This window comes from Muscardinus avellanarius (assembly GCF_963383645.1).
Source record: "Muscardinus avellanarius genome assembly, chromosome: 14".
NCBI classification, from domain to species: Eukaryota; Metazoa; Chordata; class Mammalia; order Rodentia; family Gliridae; genus Muscardinus; species Muscardinus avellanarius.
The window spans coordinates 41,781,296-41,806,417 of NC_137800.1; the positions used below are offsets into that span (position 1 = coordinate 41,781,296).

General features: G+C 37.9%; 1 protein-coding gene across 9 annotated transcripts in view; it reads right to left on the reverse strand.

Annotated features, from left to right (window-relative positions):
- The window catches only part of MICU3 (mitochondrial calcium uptake family member 3), a gene marked incomplete at both ends in the record, with an annotated part of 109,831 nt that extends 101,747 nt beyond the window's left edge, over positions 1–8,084 (reverse strand). For all 9 annotated transcript variants that reach the window (XM_080710702.1, XM_080710703.1, XM_080710699.1 and 6 more), the window contains one exon: positions 7,716–8,084. In XM_080710702.1, the coding sequence (XP_080566828.1) occupies positions 7,716–8,084 (369 nt within the window). The remainder of the gene's footprint in view (positions 1–7,715) is intronic.
- Between the last annotated feature and the right edge of the window lie 17,038 nt (positions 8,085–25,122).

A 25,122-nucleotide genomic window follows, 5' to 3' on the forward strand; every position in this document is an offset into this window, starting at 1 on the left:
CCTTCTAACATAAATAATCTTCCATAATGCTTTTCTACATCTAAAAAGTGTAGTCTGCTTCAGCATATCAAGGACAATTAACCTAATATGCATTATTTAAAAGAGAGAAAAGTAAGCCAGGCACACATGCTTGTAATCCCAGCATTGAGGAGGCTGAGACAGAAAGATGGTGGTTTGCAGGCAGCCTCAGCTACTTAGGCCTTCTGCAACTTAGTGAGACCCTGTTTCAAAATAAAGAATAAAAAATAGGGCAGGGGGTGTAGCTCAGAGGTCGAATGGCCCTGGGTTCCATCCCCAGATCCACAAAAATAAATACATAAATAAATAAATAAGAGGAAAAGTGAAGTGAGGGGATTAAAAGGGTCATTTGATGACAGAACTTATAAGTTGATATCTACTAAAAACTCTGGAACACAAGTATGAGAATCAAGTGTTCAACAATTTAGATATATAATTTTACATAAGCAAACATCTGAAAATAAGAAAAACATTAGAGCATTTGACTAGCCACAAATGTTTAAAGACTAAAAGTGTCTCCAAAGAAAATCTTTTCTCTTATTATCTGCTTACAGTAAGGAAAGGAATTATGTACTTTGTACCTGGTATTTCATAAAATTGTAATAGGAATTTATTTCACATCCACTAATGCTATCAAAACTAAGCTCTAATCCTCAGTCCTCACAGATAACACAATGAGGTTACAGACATCTATTATGCTGCTTTCTATTAAGATATCAGATCATTTCCAAATGTCTTTAAAAGTCAAATAGCCCTCTTTCATGGACCCTTTCCGCCTATATGGGGGTCATTTTTGTCTTCTCTTTCCTTGTCTTAAAATAAGCTTTCATATTTTTTTTAAAAAGTCAAATGTAAATTTGCATAGAGATGATTTTGTATAAGCAGTATTCGTAAGCCAGGCATGGTGGCAAATACTTGTAATCCCAATCCCAATACTTGCCAATCCCAATACTTGGGAGGCTGAGACAAGAGGACAGCAACAGAGCAACTTAAAAAATAGAAGATTGGGTTGGGGGTGGGGCTCAGAGGTAGAATGCCCCTGGATTCAATCCCCAATAAAACACACACAATGGATGCACACACACACACACACACACACACACACACACACACACACATCTTATAATTCTTTATAAATACTGCTATGTGTGTGTGTGTGTGTGTGTGTGTGTGTGTGTGTGTGTGTGTTACTGGGGACTGAACTCAGGTATTCTACCTTCAAGCTACACCCCCAGACCGATTTTATTTCTTATTTGAAAACAAGGTCTCACTAAATTGATAAGAGATTCACTACTTGTTAAGGCTGTCCTCAAACCTGCAATCCTACTGTCTCAGCCTCCCAAGTACTAGGATTATAGGCATGTGCCCCCATGCCTGGCTTATGAGATTTTTATAAATTTATAATTTCTGGATCTTACATTTATTTATTAAATATTAATTTATAAAAATGTTATGAAATATATGGTTTATGTGATATAATGTGGGTAATGAATGAAATCTCCCTCAAAGAAACTTAAAATTTTTAAAGTTAAAATAATAAGTATGTACGGTGATGCATAAAATTGATTTAACTTAATAATTCTATAATATAGACATATATTAAAGCATTATGTTACATCCATAAACATACAATAAAATTTAGGATTAATATAATTGCTTTAATTATCCCAAGTGCTTCTTTAATCTGTAAGCAGAAAAATAGCATTCATTTTTCAAAATTATTAGAGACAAATCGGTTTCCAAAATGGCAGCTACATTATACTTAGTGTACCAGTATTGGAATGGCCTAGGAAGATTTGGGAAAGCTCTGATTATTAATATATTTCAAAAGAAAATAATTGGTATATTTCAAAATAGTTGTGTCAAAATGGAGGCAGACATGGGTAAAGAAAGGACTTGATTTCTGCCTAAAACAGGCAGCTATTCCAATGTAAATTAACCTAGCTCAAAGTAATTAACTAGTCAATAGGAAAGGAGAACTAGGCCTGTCTCTATCTAAAGACAGATCTTAAGAGAGGAGAACTAGGCCTTTCTCTAAAGACAGATCTACATGATTGGATAAGCTAAGATGGTAGGAGGGGTTGACCTTCATGAAAGGAGACACCTCACCACACCTTGCTAGGGGAGGTACCTTACAGGGATGTTCACTTCCTCAGAGTCACAACAAGTTGGAGGTCATTGGTATAAAAGTCCGGTCAGCGTGCCAGCCCTTTGGTGTATTCATTTCGAGTCACCCCCTCATGCCATTTTGGCATGGGGCTATATTTCTATTTTTTGTATTTCTATATTTTAATAAACTTCTTTAAATCTTCAGCAACTGTCCAAGCTATGCATATTTATTCTTAGCTTAGGACAAGAATCCACAGTTTTTCTTCTGTTTGGGGTTGTTTTGGGTTTTGTTATAGGTTGGGGGAAATTGTGTCCGGGACCCTAACAGGAGTCCCCGGGACCAGTTTCACCACAACCATATTCTCCCAATCCGTAACAGTAGTCATAAACAGTCAAACCCAAAATTACAAACGCAGAATTACATGTGAGAACCAATTAGAAAGTCACATTAAACACAAATATATTGAATTTCAACTCAAAATACACTTCAGTATTTATGTGTTTTTTAATGCTTTAAGTTTAAAACTTTAAAGTTCTAAGAAGAAGCTTGTCAGCATCTCTCTTTTTTTTTTTCTTTCCATTTTTTTTTTTTTTTTGTGGTACTCGGGTTCCTGGAAGCCATTCTACCTCTGGGTTACACTCCCAGACCTATTTTATACTTTTTATTTGGAAACAGGGTCTCTTAAGCCAGAGCGGTTGGCTTCAAACCTGCAAGATCCTCCTGTCTCCACCTTCCAAGTACAGGGATTACAAGTGTGCGCCACCACGCCCGGCTCAGCATCTCTTTATAATATTAATACAGTTCAAGGCCATGGTTTGTTGAAAATTTTTGGCAAGCTATAACTTACACAATTAAAATAAATACAATGTCACATGATTTGGTTTCCCAAAGCCTGGAATTTTGACCTTAACTGAAGTCTCCCCAGTTGTAATGCTATAAATACTTTAGTTGAACAAAATATTAAACTATTAATTCTTGTGGAATGTGGTTGTGCCTTTTAATGTGTATGTCAATACAAATATTATAAGTTGACATATTTAATTAAAGAAATATTTATTGTGTCTACCAGAGTTAAGTCTTGGCCTGAGGCAATGGAGATATAAAGGTGAACAAGACCAACACAGTGCTACTCCTTGAAGGACGAACACAAAGAAAAATAATAAGAAAATTCACTAATCCAAAATTATAGGACAAGCATGGATATTTAAAACCTATAAAGTCACTGAAGACTCTGTGATATAAATTTTGAGTTACCATCTTTAAAACGAAACTCCTCGAGGCTATGGCAATAGAATTGCATTCTAATGCCCAGTGTGGTGGCACACACTTGTAATCCCAGTACTTGGGAGGCTGAAACAGGAGGATCTCGGTTCACAGACAGCCTCAGCTACTACTTAGTGAGGCCCTTTGCAACTCAGTGAGACCCTGTTTCAAAATAAAGAATAAAAAATAGGGCTGGGGGTATAGCTTGGAGGTAGAATGCCCCAGGTTCCATCCCCAGTACTGAAAAAAAAAAAAAAGAAATTGCGTTTCTATAGGTTATTGCTGTTCATTCTATTAATTAAGTTATCTATAACAAATGCAGCCTAATTTTTATGCCCAGCATAAAATAGGAGCTTTATAAGTCAAAAGTTCTTAGCTACAGCTTTAAACATTGAAAGGAATAATTTCGGCCCAGCGTGGTGGCACACCCCTGTAATCCCAGTACTTGGGAGGCTGAGACAGGAGAATCAAAGGTTCAAGGACAGTATCAGTTAGTAGTGAGACTCTCAGCAACCTAGAGAGGCCCAGTTTCAAAAGTAAAAAAAGGGCTGGGGACGTAGCTCAGAGAAAGAATGTCACTAGGCTCAATCAATCCCCAGTACCAAAAAAAAAAAAGAAAAGAAAAGAAAAGAAAAAGAAAAAGAAAAAGAAAACAAGAAAAAGGAATCAGTTTTACAAACACAGGAAAATCAAATAAACAATTTGAAGTAGCAGCATAGGTTTAGAATAATATTTCTGAAAAGGGCAGACTGACCCCCCCCCCCCGAGTTTCTTTCAACCACTGTACTCAAATTGCACTAAAATCACAGTAAAGAAATTTATTAAAAAGTAAAAATACACAAGGACTATGAAAAGAAAAAAGAAGAGGAGATTAAAACCATCAAGAGAACTCACCAAATTTTGGTAAACTTGAAGAGATGGTGGGGTGATATGTAACTTAGCAGAGTAAAGGCACTAAATGGGCACTGAAGAGATTAAATGGAAGTAAGCTATTTCCTGTATAAAACCCCAGAAATGGTAAGGCCTTGGGAACACAAGAATCTATGGAGACAGTGTAAGTGGTAGAACAGAAGATTCAAAAATAATATATAATATATAATATATAAGGATATCATTCAATACTTTCCCAATACACATGTTCTTACACATATGTGTACATGTGCCTATATCCAAAAGATTACTGCCCCTCTGACCTCTTTTCTTTGGAGAGGCTCAGTGATACCAAACAAGTGCAACAAAATATAGGTGGTGCTCTAATGAAAAGCCTTGTTCATGTATAAAATGAGTGGTTCTCAAATAATAGATAAGCAACAACCACAGACATGTAAGGACAACCTCCAAAATGAAAGTTACAACTTCTAAAATCCAGGAGTAAGAAAGAATCTAGAAGGAACAAAATAGAGTAGAAAACAAAACTATAATTTATATCCTTATGGCAAAGGAGAAAATATAGGCCATGGAACAAAACAGAATGCCTGTAACACATGAACATGAGAGAACACAAATAGTTCTTTGAGAAAACTAGAAAACTAGGATAATTAAAATTTAAAATTCATTAGAAAGGATGGAGGATAAAGTCATGAAAATCTTCCATAAATACCAGCCAACAAGATTATAAAAACTGAGATATAAGAAAGATTAGCATTAAAATTAAATTAAATTCAGACCACAGTTACAAGATATAAGAAGAGAAATAAAAAGGGGGAAATATAAAAGAAACAGTACAAGAAATTTTTACACAAAATTTACATATTTTGGGGCATATTGAATGGGCAATCAATGAAAATGTCCACATCAAAGTGTATCATTGTGAAAATTTCAAACATCAAGGATAAAAGGATTATAAAAGTTTCCAGAGAGGAAAAAAAAAGGCCAAATACAAAAGGCACTACAATCAAAATGTAGGATTGGGGACTTGGGAAAGGTAAGACACAGAACTTTAGTATTATTTAACAATATATAGAAAATAATGTACAGAAATTTTCATACACACTAAGCAATACTAATATAAGTAAAAACATAAATAAGTAAAAAAAGGGATAAAAATAAATTTATTGAATGCTTACTATGTAACAGGTCACTGTTTTAAATACATAAACCTACATAACACCTTATGAGATTTTTTAACCTCTTTTAGAAAAGAGGAAATAGACATTGAGAGGTTAAGCAATTTGCTCATAATGATGCAATTAGTAAGTGGTGGAGCTTGAGTTTTAGCTTTCTAAGTGTGGTCTTTTAAAAACACCATAATACTGTCTCCTAACTTTAAATGTAAAATTAATCTTAGAAAAGAAGAAAATATTATGTGCATATTTCTTATTTTGTTAGTCTATTCCCAGATCAACTATGGTTGATTAAAAGTTCTACCATAGCCGGGCATGGTGGGACACACTTGTAATACCAGTACTCGGGAGGCTGAGATGGGAGGATGGCAGGTTCAGGGTCAGCCTCAGCTACTTAGTGAGATCTTGTTTCAAAATAAAGAATAAAGCCAGGCGTGGTGGCACACACTTGTAATCCTCGCGCTTGGGAGGCAGAGACAGGAGGATTGCGCTGGCTTAAGAGACCCTGTTTCCAAAAATAAAATAGGTCTGGGAGTGTAGCCCGGAGATAGAAGGGTTTCCAGGAACCCCAGTACCACCAAAAAATAAAAAATAAAAAAATAAAGAATAAAAAATTAGGCTGGAGGTGTAGCTCTGAGGTAAAATGCCCCTGGGCTCAATCCCCATTACCACAAACAAAAACTCATGTGTTGGGTATGATGGCTTATGCTTATAATCACGGTGCTTGGGAGGCTGAAACAGGAGGATCAAAAGTTTGCGACTGGCCTCAACAACTTAGTGATATTCCCAGGAACTTAGCAAGACCCTGCTTCCAAATAAAAAACAAAATGTGTTTGGGGTTGTAGCTCAGAGGTAGAATGCCTTTGGGTTCAATCTCAAGTACCATTTAAAAAAAAAAAAAGTTTTGACTTGTTCAGTAAGGACACAAGTTAATGCTAGTCTCCTTCCTAAGCCAAAAAAGTTTAGTGTGGGATGGGAAGGAGGGCACTGACAGTCAAGAATACTTACTAGTATTCTAAGTATTCACTGTATAAAAGTACTTTATGTTATGTGCCTGTGATTTACTGCTTGAAGAAGGCCCATAAAATAGTTCCCTAAACTAAATGTTATCAACAACCTGCACCAAAATAACTGATAAAACTTAAATCACCACTGTGTATTTATGCAAAGGTATATATGCCATACAATTTCACTGGAGTTGAAAACAGCATAGCTGACTCTTTTCTAAATTATTTTTATCTAACTCGTTCAGTGTTCTAGTCATGTAAGGAGAATTTCCCTAGACAATTTTCCTAGTCACTCATATGACTATACTATAGTGATGTGACAAAAAGCCATGTCTCATTCCTGCCTTACACTCATCTTGGCCTGTTACCAACTACATAATGAATCTTGGACATTTTCACGTGATGAAACGCCTTCATACGAATTTGCTTCATTCAGTTTCCTATCTTTGCTGTCTTATCCATCATCTGAATTATTGTATCTACTTAAAGGATTCTGGTTTTTGTTTGTTTGTTTTGCTTTTGCAGTACTGGATATTGAACCCAGGTCCTCATGCATGACAATCAGGCACTCTACCACTGAGCTACATCCCCAGTCAAGAAATCTTGGTTTTAAGTGTATGTGTGTGTGTGTGTGTGGGGGGGGGGGTTATACTCTTTGAATAGATTTTTCTTTCCTTCTGGGGTGTGTGTGTGTGTGTGTGTGTGTGTGTGTGTGTTGTGGTACTGAAGATTAAACCGAGGTGCATGCCAAGGAAGCACTCCACCACTAAGCTACATCCGGGGCCCACAGCTTTCCTTTTGATTTATAAGGCAGCCACACCGGTCTGTCTAATCGTTCTTCCTTTGGGGCTTCCATGCATTAATGTAACGGTTTTTGAGACCTCAGTACTCGTATCTCCTTGATCATACAGCCTTGCCCTGCTCCTTCTGGATGTCCTTTCTCTCACACATGCAGCCCTCCACTTTCTGCCAGCCGTGCCCTTGTTTCAGAGTCGGGTTTATTTATGGGGAGAAGGGGTGGGAGGTGGTAGCTGTAGCCACCCTTTAGGTTCCCAAGCATCAATGACAGCAATGGCCTCCCACCACCTAGGTGGACGGATCCAGGGCTGCCTGGCCTAGATCTCGGCCTCGGTCGCGGGAGCTCGTCGCCGGCGGGCACGCGGCACGGCGGCGACCCCGACTCCGAGGCCCCCCGCGCGCAGGTGGGACACCTGGCGGCCGGCGGGCTGCGCGCGCACGCGCCCTCGCACCTACCGTCTCCTTGGCAGCGGCGACGGGGATGGGCAGCAGCCCCCGGCCGCGGGGCGGGTCCCCGGGCTCGGCGGCCGCGCTCCGGGGAGCGCGCGCGGAGTCGGCCCGGGGGTCCCCGTACAGCTGGTAGCACACGAAGCCGACGAGCCCCCCGCCGGCCGCCGCCGCGATGCTCAGCTCCCCCCAGCGCCGCCGCCGCCGCCACGCCGCCTCCGCCACGGCGCCCTCCTCATCCTCGGGGCCGGAGAAGGGCCGGCCGGGAAGGCCCGGGGTCCCCGCAGGCCGCCCCCACGGCCCGAGGAGGGGCTGGTGCGGCGACAGCGTCGGCGGCAGCCGCGGCGGCGGCCACAGGAGCCTCCGCAGCGCGGCCATAGCGGAGCCGCGGCGCGGGCGGGCGGAGCGGGAGGGGGGGCGCCGAAACCTCGCGAGAAGTCGCGCCGAGCGGCTGGCGAGAGCGACCGGGCGGCTGCGGGCCCGCGACCCTCCGCGGCCCCGGCGGGCGGCCCAGCGCGGGCGGCCGGCGAGGCGGCGGGTCCTGGCCGCTCTGCGCGCGTCCAGCCCGGCCCCGCGGCCATAAATAACCTTGCGGGCACCTGGCCGCGCGAGCGGACGCCAGCGCCGCGGGGACGCTGGCTCAGCGGGTCGCGGAGACCCCGCGCGGGCGCGGCCCGGGCTGCCTGCCCTCCGGCCTGGTGGGCGCCGCTCCCAGAGCCCGCGCCCGGCGGTGCCCAGACCCGACCCCTGGGCCTGGACTATTTGCAGTTGTGTCATCACTAGGTGCAGATAAGTGTACAGATTTGGTTCAAGTCATCAAGATCGTAGATTTTGATCCCAATACTTGGGAGCCTGAGACAGGAGGATCGCAGGTTCGAGACCAACCTCAGCAAATGAGTGAGGCCCTCAGCAACTTAGACCCGGTTTCAAAGATAACAAAATGGAGGTAGGGGTATAGTTTAGACATAGAATGCCCCTGGGATCACTCCCCAGTAACACACACCCGCACATACACACTGCAAATTTTAAGTCAAAGCATATGTTGGCTACACAGTGGTAGAATGTTTGATAAGGAAAGACTAATGCTGATTGATTTTTTTTTTTTTTTGGTTACTCTTAATTTTTTGGAAACTAGCATACCTGTTATCACTCAATTCAAACAAACTGCTTTAAAATATGAAATGAAGATTTAAAAAATTCTGATGACGAAATTTCTAAATATACTCTCACTTTCTGGGGGACGCTGATGGATAAAATAAGAATCGATAAGCATATTGCATCCTTTATTTTTGTTTTTATTAGTATTTTTGCTTGCTATATTGTCAGTTTTATGAGAAAGTTTGCATGACATTCTTATGAGTGTCCCACCCCTATTCCCTGTTTTGGTAACTGAGTTATGCTGGCTTTGGTTTCTGTACAATGGAGTGGTGCCAGAAGTTACTAAGATATTTTAGGTCTAGGAGTGTAGATGACTGAATCCAGTAGTTTCCGTTGGACTGCAATGACGAAGAAATAAGATCAATTAATTATAGAAATTCATAGAAAACTAAAGGCTTTCAGAAGTACCAAAATGAGGTTTTCTGGCCCAAGTCCTGCTATTCTTATTACTCCCTAACCCTTTATCTGTTTTAATATAGGTTAATGGGATTCTACTTCCTTAAAGGTACCACAAGTAGCAAAAAGAAATGTCTCCAATGACATGTAAGCAATCTATATTTTAAGATACCATCTCTGCTTTTTAACTAAAGCCTGTGAGTTTTATGTAGTAAAAGCCATAAAGAAGACTCCGTGGTTGCTTCTTGCTTTATCACCAAGTTTTTCCTCAATATCTTTCTTCTCAGAATTCTGAAAATTATGATTTTCCTAAAGCATATTTATTAATATATACATATGTGTATATATATATTATATATATAAAGAGAGACACATATATTTAGCACCATTATTCTGAAATTGTTTACTTTAAACTCAACATAATTTCCTGGAGTTTTCAAAATGCTTTAATGCAAGAATTCTTGGTCAGACTAATGGAGTCTTGTTTTAGTTGAATGTTAAAAGCCAAGTATCTTGAAAGAGAATTAGGGAGATAATACAGTAACATAATACACATGAGGAAAATGACAGAAATTCTCCAAGATGACTCTAAATATGTACATACATATCTATCTCTTGTTAGTTTGCTATCTTGTATTAATTTTCCATTGCTGTAACAAAATACCTCACAAAATAAATAGAAAAGAGGAAAGGTTTATGTTGACTCATAGTTTCAGTTCATGGCTAGCTGGTTCCATTGCTTTTAGGCATGGGCAAGGCAGAAACAGCATGGCAGAAGGGTAGAGCAGAAGAAAGCTGCCCTCCTCACAACAGCTAGGAAGCAGAGAAACTGAGAGAGGAGGGATGAGATATACCTTTCCACCATATAACCCCAGTGACCTACTTTCTCCAACAAGGCCCACCTACAGTTTCTACCACCTCCCAATATCCATTTAATTGTAAAACTATCAATGGGTTAATCCATAGATGGGATCCTTTATGATTCAATCCCTTCCCAAGACATAACTCCTGCATGTAATTTTTTTTTTTTTTTTTTTTTTTTTTTTGGTGGTACTGAGGATAGAACCCAAGGGCTTTTCTACCTCCAGGCTTACTCCCAGACCTATTTTATACTTTATTTGGAAACTGAGTCTCACTAAGTTGCTGAGAGCCTCACTAAGTAGCTGGGGTTGGCTTTGAACTTGTGTAATCCTCCTGTCTCAGCCTCCCAAGCACTGGGATTACAAACATGTGCCACCATACCTGGCGCCTGCATGTAATTTCTTTAGGCAGAAGCTCAATCTGGCTGGGTTTAGGTTTGTTTGGCACTCAAGTTTGGAAACAAGTTATAGTTGTTCCAACTATAACTTTTCATGGTACCTTTTCTCTAAAAGCCAAATTGTCTTAAGAGTTATTGTTATATTCCCAGGTTTGATGCTCTATAGCTATACAAAAGTAACCAAATTCCTTTGTTAAGTGGACATTTTTCTGAATTTAAGTCCTAGAAGGAAAAGTATAAGAAAGCATGGTGTTAGTTACTTAAAACCTTTTGGGGGGGATTTAGATCCTATTGTTGGATTAATATAGATTCAGCCCAATTTTCCTCAACTGAGAATAATGTCCAAAATAATACCTCTACTCCATAGTGAAGCCCACACTTTCAAAAAAAATACTCATATTTACAGTGGTCTAAGTAAAAACAAATGTTTTGAAGCATTTTAAAATGTTAAACATCTGCCGGGCGTTGCGGCACATGCTTGTAATCCCTGCGCTTGGGAGGCAGAGACGGGAGGATCACGCAGATGTGAAGCCAGACGTGCTGGCTTAAGAGACCCTGTTTCCAAAAATAAAAAAGTATAAAATAGGTCTGGGAGTGTAGCCCTGGGGTAGAAGGGCTTCCAGGAACCCCAGTACCACCAAAAAAAAAAAAAAAAGTTAAACATAGTTTTATTCTTCTTTATGGCTAAGTAAATCTCCATTGTGTGTACATACTACATTTTCTTTATTCATTTGTCTATGAATGGACACATACATGGGTTCCAGTAGACTAGTAGAAGAGGACTGGGGAGGAAGAAAGAGAGGGTGAAAGGAGGCTGGAGGAAGGAAACAGATCAGAGAATAATAAACTTCTGTATGAATACATCATTATCAATCTCATTAGCATGTACTAGAAGGGAGGGAGTTGGGAAGGGGTGCAGGGTGAGCAGGGAAACATAGCAAGTGAGTTTTGTGAATATAACACTTCAAATCTCACTACAGCATATAATTATAATACATCAATACATTTTTAAATATTAAGAAGCCAGGATTAATCTAAAAAGGGTTTGTTTGTTTTTTTAACTAAGAGTACCTTAATAAATGTCTTTCAGTATCTGAAAATTTCTAAAAAAGATGTTCAAGCTGGGCATGGTGGCACATGCTTGTAATCCCAGCACTTGGGAGGCTGAGACAGGAGGATCACACAGATTTGAAGCCAGCCTCAGCCACTTAGTGAGGCTCTCAGCAACTCAGTGAGACCCTGTTTCCAAATAAAATATAAAATAGATCTGGGAGTATATCCCAGAGGTAGAAAAGCCCATGGGTTCCACCTCCATTACCACACACACACACACACACACACACACACACACACACGATGTTCATTAGCTTTTTTTTTCTATTTACTAAGGTAAGACCAAAAAGACTTAGTGTTTTAAGCAAATATGAATCTTCTCTGTCTTGTATCACTTTCTCTTGCAAAATGTCTATTTGGATAGATCCAGTAGGTATCTGGTTTAAGGCTTAGTGCAGCCTTACATACTCTTGCCTCTGGCTCTAACCTCAGTATGTCAGATGCTAGATGAGAAATTGTTTTAAGGGCAGACAACCAAACGAAAGGGCAGCCTTCAGAACAGATGGAAAGCTCAGCACCAAGAGGGATCCATTGCAGACATCAAGAATAGCATAAGGTAAGTCAGTGTACATGCATGGAAAAACTTAGCGGGATGGCAAACCAGTTCCATCTCTTGCCAACTCCACTTGGTTGGTATTAGTTATCCAGAATCCTGGTGTAAGCAAAATTTTGAGTCCAGGCACAGAATTCATAGGAAAGAGTGAATGAGAATGTCTACTAATGGCAAACCCCCAGATTGAGACTTAAATTGAATCATAGGAAAATGGTTTCTTTGAAACTCTCCAGTAAGAGAAGATGATGCAAATAACGGCAGGAACAGAAAAATAAAAAATGTGTATTAATTTCTATAATATATACATGAATATTTTGCATTCACCTTGTAAAGTTATAAAAGACAGAAAAAAATTAGAGATGGCTTAATCCACAATTTTTTTAACCTTTTAAGGTTTTCTGAGGAGATGGTGTAGGGAGTGTTTAATGGAAATTGTAAAAAAAAAATAAAAACTTATATGTTGACCTCAAGTGCAAATTAGACAATAGCAGAATGTTTCTAGCTTAAAAGGGAAGGGATATAGCCCCTATCCAACTTAAAGCCCTTTTTCAATTTCACTGTGTGACCTTAATTACCTCTGTAGAAACTTGAGGACTAAAGACCACTAAATTATATACTCTTTTAACTTTCACTGATGAGGAAACCGAAAGGCTGTTAGGTTAAGGACTTTTTTCCGAGTTACACATTCTTGTGCATAGATATACATTTGGCTTACATTTAGACAGATCCTATATTGGAATAATTGGAAACCAAGAAAATGTAAGATAGCTTTTCTTAAGGCACATTAATTTGTGAAGAAAAGACTAGTGGTCACATTAGGTCAAATAAAAGACATACTTTGAGGATAAAATCATATGGAATCCAGAGAAAAGTGGTACAATGAGGTCAGGAAATGTGGTAACCAGCTTAGCTCAACAGACATACCTAATATGAGTTCAAGAACATTTATTCTAACCACTGTTGTGAGCATGATTTGGCTATTCATTCATCAGACTTTGTGAATCTTTGTTCAAAATTATGTCACTTGCAGGAAAATGGATGGAGCTAGAGAATATTATTCTAAGTGAGAGCAGCCAGTCTAAGAAAGTCAAAGGTCACATGTTATCTCTCATATGTGGAATTAGAAAATAGGAAAAAAAAGTGGGGAATTTCAGATAAACAAGGAGAGAGACCAGGCGAATAGTGGAAGGAAATTCAGAGGGGAAGAAAAAAAAAGGCTTGAGGGAGGGAACAATTCAAATAATGTTTAACCATATAGAAAATATCACTTCCAATCTCACTAACATATATGGAAAGGGAGGAAGGAGGGAAAGGGACGTAGAGAGATATACAGCAAGTAATATGTGCTTGTGTGAATGTATCATGTTGAATCTCACTATGATGTATAATTACAATTCACCAATGAAAATACATAAAAATTAAATAGTATTAATTTGTTATATATCTGGGAATGTTTTCTCTAGTTAGTTTTTCACTCTTGTACTAGTCGGTTATGTCTGAGTCAAAAGGTGTGATTCATATAGAGATGCAGTTTCTAGGAAACAGAAAATGGCCTTCCTTAGAAAGCCTATGTATGTCTACACAAGTTTTTTTTTTATCCCATTATGATGTATTAATACAATGTACCAATAAAAAAAATTTAAAAAAGAAGGCCTAGTGGCCATTTGCAGCTCTTCATAGTGAAAGTACTTCCACCATGGGGATTTCAACCTACCAATATGACATAAGAAATGGGGAAGAAATGGGTGGTAGCAGACCATTATACAGAATTTCTACTAGCCACATTTAAAGATAAATATGAGATTAATAGCAAAATAATTGTAAAATCATGAGTTTTTAGTACTTATGAACTTTTATATTTATATTTACCTAGCATATGTAAGTTATAGGAATTTTAATATAATTTATATAATGGTAAATCTATATAATTTAAAATTTTTTAGGTCCCAAATTTATTTATTTATTTATTTATTTTTAATTTTTATTTTTTATAAGTGGAACATATTGAGAGTGGTGTACATTTACATTGTGCTTCATGCCCTCTCCCCCCTCCATTTCCCTTCCCCCTTCCCAACAGTGTCCAGGTTAATCATGTTGTATTTATACTGTTACACATATTCGTATGTAGCTCCTCCATTGAACAACCTCAGCTTTCTTCCTCTCCTATCCTTCTATTCAAGCTTTGCTGAGATTTCTCCTCCATCATCTGGAGTCCCTCTGGTATTACCACTACTCCCTCGCTTGGGCATATTAGAGAAAACATATGTCCCTTCTCTTTCTGTGCTTGGCTGATCTCACTTAACATAATGTTCTCTAGTTCCTTTCATCTTCTTGCAAATGCTATTATTATATTTTTCTTTATAGCTGAATAGAATTCCATTGTGTGTATTTCCCATAATTTTGCAATCCATTCTATAATTTAACTTTTAATGATAATGCCAGTTCAACAACTGGCTTGAAAATTTTCTGAAATTTTTTTTTTCTTTTTTGCAGTACTAGGGTAGAATCCAGGGGCATACTCCCAGCCCTATTTTTTATTTTTATTTTTTGAAACAAGATCTTACTAAGTTGCAGAATGTCTAACTCAGTAGTTGAGGTTGTCCGTGAGCCGTGATCCTCCTTTCTCAGCCTCCCAAGTACTGGGATTATAAACGTGTGCCACCACACCCAGCTTTTTCTGAAATTTAATAATTGATACAAAAAGGGAATAGGATGAATACATGAACCTAAATAATAATAATAATAGATCTGGATTAAGAATTTGCCTTACCAGGTGCAGTGATGCAGATTTATAATCCCATATTTAGGAGGCTGAGATAGGAGGTTGATCCTATATTTAATATTAAATATAATCCCATATTAAATATAATCCTATATTTAGGAGGATTGTAGGTTTGAGGCCAGCCTCAACAACTTAGTGAAATACTCAGCAATTTAGCATGACCCTGTTTAAGAAAATATTAAAAGGGCTGGGGGATGTAGCTTAGAGGTAGAATGTCCCTGGGTTCTATCCTCAGTACAAAAAAGGAAAGGAGAGGAGGAAGGGGGTAGAGGAGGAGGAGGAGGAGGAGGAGGAGGAGGAGGAGGAGGAGGAGGAGGAGGAGGAGGAATAGTAATTATCTTACGCCAAAGGTAATTAGGAGCAAAATGATCTACTGTCCTTTAATCAATAGGAAGATAACAATTATCTTCACTTTCCCAAAGTTACTAATTGGTTTCAATTAACCTATAAACTATGGAATTATTTTTTTCTGGCTAATTATATGTGTTGTTCCAAAGACTTAGAATTAAAGAATCTCCTCTGGTCTGTAGACACTAGATGGGTACAAATGATTACCCAGGCCAGGTAGAGACTACATTTGAGCAGAGTCTACAAGGACACAATTAAAAAGCAATGTATCTGCTTGCTACACTAAGAATTGAGGTTCTGCCGGGTGTGGTGGTGCACGCTTTTAATCCCCGTGCTTGGGAGGTGGAGACAGGAGGATAGTGCAGGTTGGAAGCCAGCCTCGCTTGTTTAAGAGACCCTGTTTCCAAATAAAAATATAAAAAAATAGGTCTGGGAGTGTAGCCCAGAGGTAGAAGGGTTTCCAAGAACCCCAGTACCACCAAAAAAAAAAAAAAAACAATTTTTTGAGGTATTATGACAATGCTAATTTTTAGGTTCGATAAAAATGTTTCAAATTTATACTTCAATGATATAGTACACCTAACCAATACTTAAATTTATTATGCCTAAAATTTATGTAGTGTCCACATGAAGGTATTCATTCCAAAACTAAAGTAATAATAGATTGACTTAAATCACTTGGCAAAAGCTGGGCATGGTGGCGCACGCTTATAATCCCCGCGCTTGGGAGGCAGAGACAGGAGGATCGCGCAGGTTGGTAGCCAGCCTCGCTGGCTTAGGAGACCCTGTTTCCAAATAAAAATATAAAAAAATAGGTCTGGGAGTGTAGCCTGGAGATAGAAGGGTTTCCAGGAACCCCAGTACCACCAAAATAATAATAATAATTAATAATAATAATAATTAATAATAATAATAATAAACTTGGCAATATCTTTTTCTGTTAAAATTAATTAGTTACCAACACTAGACATTGATATAAGAACAATGTTTGAAAACATGGGTGTTCATAAATTCCTTGGCTACTGAAGCATATCAAAACGCTTGTACTTAAAAAATGATTGCCATTTTTTTTCAGGATAGTCTCAAGTCTTATGTTCAGTAACCTGTAAACCTCAGGTTATCACATCAAGAAAAATAGAGTGAACCTTTCACTTGATGATGAGACCTTACAGAAAACCACTAAATGAGCTACACTAACATCATCATGCGGGTGTACAGGGTCCTTGAAAAAAATTATTTCATAGCAAGGAGGTCTTGTCCTCCATCCTTCCAGTGATATACAAGAAACTAGGCTTGATTAGGATTTTGTCTCATGTAGTATTTGTTTTAGAGCATACAGTGTAATCGAAATTATATAATGAAGGCTTATGCTCTATGATATGTAGAAATATTCACTGATAGCTTGGCTATAGCCAAATATAATCTTTACACTGACATTTATTAAACGACTGTGAAGAGTTTACCCCTATTGTGGATTTTAAATATAGAAGAAGCCAGGCATGGTAGCACACACCTGTAATCCCAGTACAGGAGGATCACAGGCTCTTTGCCAGCCTCAACTTAGTGAGATTCCATTTCAGAAATAAAGAATAAAAAATAGGGCTGGAGGTTTATCTTGGAGGTAGAATGCTCCTGGTTTTAATACCCAGTACTGCAAGAAAAAAAAAGTATATATGTATACACTAACAAAGATGGAATTGATATGCAAAATTCAAGGTTATTATCCAAATCAGGTGTCTTTCAAACTGAAGATGAACCAAATGTAAAAGGAGAACTGAAAGTTGTATTACATAATGTCATTAATTTGAATCTTATAAAAGTGGAAACAGATAAACTGCAGAATGTGGTATGAATGCTCCCTTTTTCTTATTTCCAATCTGTAAATTAAAATTAAAATATCATCTAGTCAGGCACGGCGGTAAAAACCTGTAATCCCAGTACTTGGGAGACTGAAACAGGAAGATTGCAGGTTTGAGGACAGCCTTAGCAATGTAACTAGACTCACCACCTGGTAAGACCCTATTTCAAAACAAAAAATAAAAAAGGCTGTTGTAGTTCGGAATAGAAGGCTTCTAGGTTCAATCCCCAATGCCACAAAACATTAAAACTTCATTTAGTCTTCCTCTAATAATTATGCAAGACTGACATGATATTCAACTAGAAGAGGCCACTAGGCAGTTAAACGTGAAGCTAGAGCTTTGGGAGAGGCTCCTGAAAGTGGTAACTGACTACTATTTAGCTTTGCACTGAAATTTTCCTGAGTTTTCCAACTGCTATTTGTAAAAAATATTATCTTTTGTAAGTTTACATATGCTATCAATGGATTATGTTAGAGCCAGAGCTTACAAATTATATATCATTAATATAACAAGTGGGAAATTGTAGTTATATCTATAGAAATATTGTGGATGTTTAGAAATCCAGCATTTTGGAAGCCTGTGTATATATAAAATATTTTAGCTTTATATTTATTATTTTGGTAAAATATCAATATTTGAGTCCTATAATTAGAACTTTTCTTATTTTATTTAAAGCTCTTATTTTTCATAGAAGGAGAATTTAAATAATTTTAACAGATAGATTTGTATAAATTAGTCAATAAAGCCACATTACTGATGTTTAAGGACTCTGCTTTTTAAAAATATTTTTGGGCAGTAATGGGGATTGAACCCAAGGCTTTGTGCACACTAGGCAAGCACTACACTACTGGGCCACATTCCTAGCCCTAGAGCAATGGTTTAGAGTGGAGAAAAACGAGATGAATCATGCTTCTCAGGAGAAATGTCCCGATCTGGCTGTTGATTTCATTTCTTCCTCTCCTTTCTCTGGCCCTCCCTACAGGACTTCAGTTAAACATAACTTCTTCCAAAATGCCTCCCCTTCCCCAAGGCTGGTTTAGTGCTCCCCGCTACCCACTTTCAATGAAGCATCTTGAAACTGCCCATGATGGCACAGCCACCAATAACATGTGTTTTTTCATCTGCCTGTATCTGCCACCTGGACTAGTGGCTCTAGGACAGTAAAGATTAATTTTGCTTTTTACCAACAGAACATTACCTGTCATGTAGTCAGTCAGAACTTAGATAAATTTTTTAATGAATGATAATTTTTATTATATAACTGAGAATTCATGCAATATGAATAGTTCTCCAGGAAAATAAAGATATGAATTGAATTATTGTTTAAACTTCAGAAACCCAAGTCAGTAATCTACTAGATTAAAAGATTGCCTTGCCGGGTGTGGTGGTGCACGCTTGTAATCCGGGCGCTTGGGAGGCGAAGACAGAAGGATCGCGCAGGTTGGAAGCCAGCCTTGCTGGCTTAAGAGACCCTGTTTCCAAATAAAACTATTTAAAAAAAAATAGGTCTAGGAGTGTAGCCCAGAGGTAGAAGGGTTCCACCCCCAGTACCACAAAAATAAATAAATAAATAAATAAATAAATAAATAAAATAAGATTGCTTTGCAAAGTAAATTTCTGTTATAAGAACTCATTATACTTATATGTATAGCTTTGAAGAGATCTGAGTTTAATGAACTCAGCCAGAAAAGGTTGCTATCAGAACTTTTTGGTCTCTTATTTTTAAAAAATCTCAAGTTTATTTCTGTTGTGTCATTTTGTAGTAGAGTCCAGTAAACACAGTTTTATGGTTGCTACAATTCTCAAAGGAGACTTTCTTTTTATTTGTTTCATGTGACAGAAAGCTACCACTCCAAATCTAGTTCCTTGCCATTTCTTTTATTTGACTCAGCTTCTGTCCTTGAACTCATTTCACAGTTTCATTGCCAGCTAGAACCTTATATCCTTGTTCTCAGGAAGAACTCGAGTCAAATATTTCCAGCGTCAACACTTTCACAGTGTCCTGACAGCTGCATGGTATCTGCTGAACTGCATGTTATTTCTCGTCATGAATGACATTTTTGCTATTTTTCTGTGATATTTTAATCGTTGCCAGTGACTTTACTGATAAAAATTGTGCTGTAGTTTTTTCCATTTTTGGAAGTGAGCATTTAAAAGGAATTTGCCAACAGTATGACTAGAAGCTGGAGAAGTGAAACTTGGCAGCATTCATTGCTGTCCATCAAGGTCTCTCTTTGCCTTTTCAAGGGTCTGGCAGCATATGTGACCACACCGTCCTCTAGTGGCTGAACCAGGAGAGACTGGCAGCCTTCTGGCAAAGACTGTCTTTTAGTATCTGGACTTAGGGCAAGTGGAAAATAAAGAATATTTTTCTTAATCTGTATCTACTTTCTTATAATCAAATTAAATTTTGTATCTTTGAAAACACATTGTATGCCTTAGAACCATCCTTGGATAGGAGTACTATTAGAATAAATTTAAGAAATCAAACCAAATACTTTAGATTTCTGACAAAGTCTTAGGGTGTATGTCAACCAATCAACAGATATTTATCAGGTATGTAAGGTATGCCAAGCATTGTTGCTCTGTATATGTTTATGAACAAAACAACGATTCCTACTTGCAAGAAGCTTACATTCTATTATGAGGATTATGAATGTGTGTTTCTCCTTGGGAAAATATTCAAACCAGATTCTGTGTGTGCATGCGCATGTGCATGAATGTGTGTGTGTGTGTGTGTGTGTGTGTGTGTGTGCATGTGTGTGTGTTACTGTGGATTGAAACCAGGGACATTCTACCTCCAAGCTATACCCCAGCCCTATTTTGTTTTTATTTTGAAACAAAGTCTTGCTAGGTTTATGAGAGTCTACTTTCTGAGGTTGCCCTTGAACCTGCAATCTTACTGACTCAGCCTCTCAAGTACTGGGATTACAGGTGCATGCCACCATATCTGACTCAGACAAGACTATTTGGAATATGATGCATTTTAATAACCATATTATCATGAGCTGTGTTCTTGCCTTCAGTAGTGTAATTGATGTCTTAAATTCTTTAACCTTCCTGCAGGGTAGGTAGGAGGTGACTGGCAAGTTGTCTTGCATGTAGGTGGTACTAGCCCTAGTCAGACCTCCCCACCAGGTGTTTATGGAGCTTTCCTGTGCACCTGCTTCTCACTCCACAGTGCCCATTAGAGGTTTGTTGATGCCTTCTTCAATCTTATGCCAAAATGTAAGAAATGCCCTTCTAGTTCTTTCTCCACTCCTTTCCTCCCTGTTCTCCTACCTGTCAGGATGAAGGCTCATCACTTCTAGCTCTAATTTAGCTAAACACCTTCTGAGTAGTTTTTGCCTGAGACTAGGCTCTAGTTCTGCATAAAAAGGACTCGTTATCTCAGGTCTCTAATGGGAAGAGAGAAGTGAGTAAACAAGGCTTTAGTTAACTTATCACTTTGCTTCCAATATATGAAATCTCTAGGTGACTTAATAAGTCACTATTCCATTTTCTGCCTTTTAAAAAGCAATGTAATTCATCCATATTACTGTTATCATAGATGATATATTTGTATCTCCATTTCTGTAGTAATCTTTATTTCTAGATAAAGAGAGACAACAAATCTATTGTTTAAAAATCTACTGACTTCCTAAGTTTATGAATAAATTCTTTATTTGAAAGAATAAGGAGTCAGAATTTTTATTTTATTTTATTTTATTTTATTTTTTGGTACTGGGGATTGAACTCAGGATCATTGTACCTCTGAGCTAGATCCCAAACCCTATTTTATTTTTTTATTTTGAAACAGGGTTTCTCTAAGTTGCTGAGGGCCTCGATAAGTTGCTGAGGCTGCCCACAAACTGCAATTCTCCTGCCGGGCCTGGTGGCGCACGCTTGTAATCCCCGCGGTTGGGAGGGAGGCAGAGACAGGAGGATCGCGCAGGTTCGAAGCCTGCCGCGCGCTCTGGCTTAGGATACCCTGTTTCCAAATAAAAATGTAAAAATAGATCTGGGAGTGTAGCCCAGAGGTAGAAGGGCTTCCAGGAACCCAAGTACCACCCCCCCCAAAAAAAAATTGCAATTCTCCTATCTCAGCCTTCCAGGTACTAGGATTACAAGTGTACACTGCTTAGCCTGGCAGAATTTTTAAATAACCAGATTTTGATGGCAGTTCTTAATCCATTGTTCAGTTGCTAATTATGAAACTAATCAAATAAAGTAACATATATGAGTAATGCTGTTAATTTAAACCACAGTTTTGTTTTTAGGTATTCTTCAATTGATCCAAGTAAATCAACGTTTATTATCTTGTAAGCATGATTTTGTTGGAACAGTACTGGAATTAGATGTGAAATATTTAATACAAATATTTTTTTTCATTAAATAAGTTGGATTAATCTGAAAACCACCTTCTTCATCTATAAAGCAGAGCTGTTTGGTTGAAGTACTTTGGCAAGTTCCTTCCATGAATGAAAACTATAATTTTATGGTATATTCAAAGGATCACAGAAAAACATTTGAAACATTAATGAATGATGTGTATTTAGCCAGATGTTATGAAATAGGCTACTTCCTAAAGTACTTATTCTTTCAGACCCATCTCAAAACCTAGCTACTAGAGAGGCTGAGGCAGGAGAATCAGGAAATCAAGGACAGACTGGGGAACATAGCAAAACCCTGTCTCAGAAGAAAAAAAAAAAAAAAAAGAAAGAAAAAAGAAAGAAAAGAAAGATTTTATAAAGTCAAATTCTCACTGAAGAAAACATAAAATTGTTTCTTCTGTGTTTTAAATAGGGAGCATTATTAGTTTTGATAATCCTTTAATTTCAGAAACCATCTTTATCTTTCAATTTAGAGCAGAACATGAATTTTTTTTTTTTTTTTTTTTTTTTTTTGGTGGTACTAGGGGTGGAACCCAGAGGCTTTCTACCTCCGGGCTATACTCCCAGACCTTTTTTATATTTTATTTGGAAACAGGGTCTCGCTAAGTTGCTGAAAGCCTCACTAAGTAGCTGAGGCTGGCTTTGAACCTGTGCGATCCTCCTGTCTCAGCCTCCCAAGCGTGGGGATTTCAAGTGTGCGCCACCACACCCGGCTTTACTTAGATTTTAAATTGCTAACATTTCACCCTATCTGCTTTATCATCTGTTATCTCTGTATATAGGTTTATACATTTTCCCCCCAAACCATTGAGAATAATTTTGCAGACATCATACTTCCTTATACAGTTTAATTTTGCATTTACTGAGGCTCTTCCTTATGTAACCACAGCTCAATTGCCAAAATTAGGAAACTCAGCAAAGATACAATATTATCTGATTTATAGCCATATTCAAGTTTTACCAATTGTGTCAATAATAGTCCTATGGTTTTATTTTTCTCTGATTCAGGCTGTAAACCAGGTTTATACATAACATTTAATTTCCATGTCTCTTTAGTTTTCTTTCATCTGGAACAGTTTCTCATTCTTTTTTCGCCCTCTTTGATTTTGACTTTTTTTTTTTTTTTTGGTGGTACTGGGGTTCCTGGAAGCCCTTCTACCTTGGGGCTACACTCCCAGACCTATTTTATATTTTTATTTGGAAACAGGGTCTCTTAAACCAGCGCGGCTGGCTTTGAACATGCGCAATCCTCCTGTCTCCGCCTCCCAAGTGCGGGATTACAAGCGTGCGCCACCACACCTGGCTGATTTTGACATTTTGAAAAAACACAGACCAGCTGGGTGCAGTGGTGCTTACTTGTAATCTCAGTACTTGGGAGGTTGAGACAAGAGGATTGCAGGTTTGAGGCTAGCCTCAGCAACATAGGGAGATCCTATTTCAAAATAAAATTAAGAAGGGCTGGGAGTATATGTCGAAGGTAGAATGACTCTGGATTCAACCCCACTGTGGAGGAGGAGGAGAGGAGGAGGAGGAGGAGAAAGAAAAGAGGAGGAGGAGGAGAAAATGCACAGGCACATTTGGTAGAATGTTCCTCAGTTGGGGTTTATATGATAAATACGTTCTCATGATTATATATATATATATATATATATATATATATATATATATAGTACTTGGGGTGGAACCCAGGGGCTTTTCTACTTCCGGGCTATATTCCCAAACCTATTTTATATACTTTATTTTGAAACAGGGTCTCACTAAGTTGTTGAGAACCTCACTAAGTAGCTGAAGCTGACTTCAAAACTGTGCGATCCTCCTGTCTCAGCCTCCCAAGCACGAGGATTACAAGCGTGCGCCACCGCGCCTGGCTGTTGTTATGTATTTTTTAAAGGAACAATACTTGAGTAATATTGCATTGCTTCTAGAATATCAAAGGCACATGGTGTTGGTCACATTGTTGTTTATTTTACTATACTAGCAAAATAATATTTACTAAATCAGTCCACTGTAAAGTTAAATTTTGTTTTTATACTTGGGACTTCATCGAACTCTTTTATTTATTTTTTATCTTTATTGCTGTTGATTTCATCAAACTTTTACTCACTAGTTTTAGCATTTGTTGGTAATTTTGTCTGGATCAGCAATGATCCTACGATGGATGCAAAATGGTCCTTTTCCAAATCCACCATTCTATCGATATTGATGACCTGATATTCTACCACAAGAAAATGTTTATTCTTTCTCATATGTATTTAGTTGTTTACTTATTTAAAGAGTTGCATTTAAAAATTCTTGTTTTCCCCATAAATATCTTGTTCCTATCATTTATTTTGATGCTCAGAGTGTCCCAATTTGGCTTATGTCTCTTATGTCTTCATAATTATTTTGATTACTTTTTTGCATTTTGGCATAAAACGATGCACCAATCATGGGACGAGCAGTTTCTCTAAATTTCTGAGTCATCCTGGTTGGAGATTGAGAAAACAAGGTCTAGACAGTAGGTGTGCTCATTCCCCTGGTGTGTTTGCTGTTAGGCTCTTTTAGTGAACAGAGCTGAGACATGTACACAACATATACCTGTGCATATGTGCACACACACAGGCACCATGTACTAATAATGATAATAGCAATTTCAGTACAACACTATAGGCCTCCTTTAATTCTTTTCTCTATATAATTAAACTCCATTCTCTAGCAACAAACCCACCAACTTTTATTATCTTTACTGTATTTAGCTATTTTCTCAGTCCTTCAATACCATATTTTAACCTCTAGCACTGAGAAAAACATTCGCTGAAGTTCAATGTTTTGTTTGTTTTGATTTTCATACCTTACTTATATGAAGAATTATATTAGAAAGTTTCTTATTTTTAAAAATATTATTGTTCCCTCTGTGTGCTTATGTTATTCACTTGATATAGCCAGGTTCATCCGTTCGTGGTTTTATTCCTCCCCCCATTCTAGTTTATTTCATTTTATTGAATGGTAAAGCACGAAAAGTTCTTCAAAAATCAAAACTCTATAAAAAGTTATCTGAAAAGTTTCATTTCTCTGTCTCTTCTACTTCATTCACTGGGTAACAAATTTTGTCACTTTTTGGTTTATTCATCCTGTGTTATTAAAATAAGCATATGCATATAGACATTTCTTATTTTTTTCTTAGTCACAGAAAAGGCAGCACACTGTATATACTTTTTGTATTTTGCTTTTTTCACTTAACAATATGTCCTAGAAATACTCCATATAACCAACTTTCTCAGTCACTGCATCTATTGTAATTTACTCAATCAGCTTCTTATGTATAGAAGTTTATGTTGTTGCCAATGTTTTGTACTTTCAAATAATCAATAAAGTTGTGCAAACATATACTTATTTTATTGGAGGTGTAAATCATGACTTTTAAATGAGATCGTTTTACTCAAGTTAAACACATGTAGAGGCATAAAAAGGTATATCCTCTCTCGTAAGTATAAACAAAGATTCATGACACTATGCTGATGGAAGAGTTATATAAGATTATATGGTCTGGAAAACTGCAGCTACATTTTGTGGAAGTTGAAATTGTACCACATATTT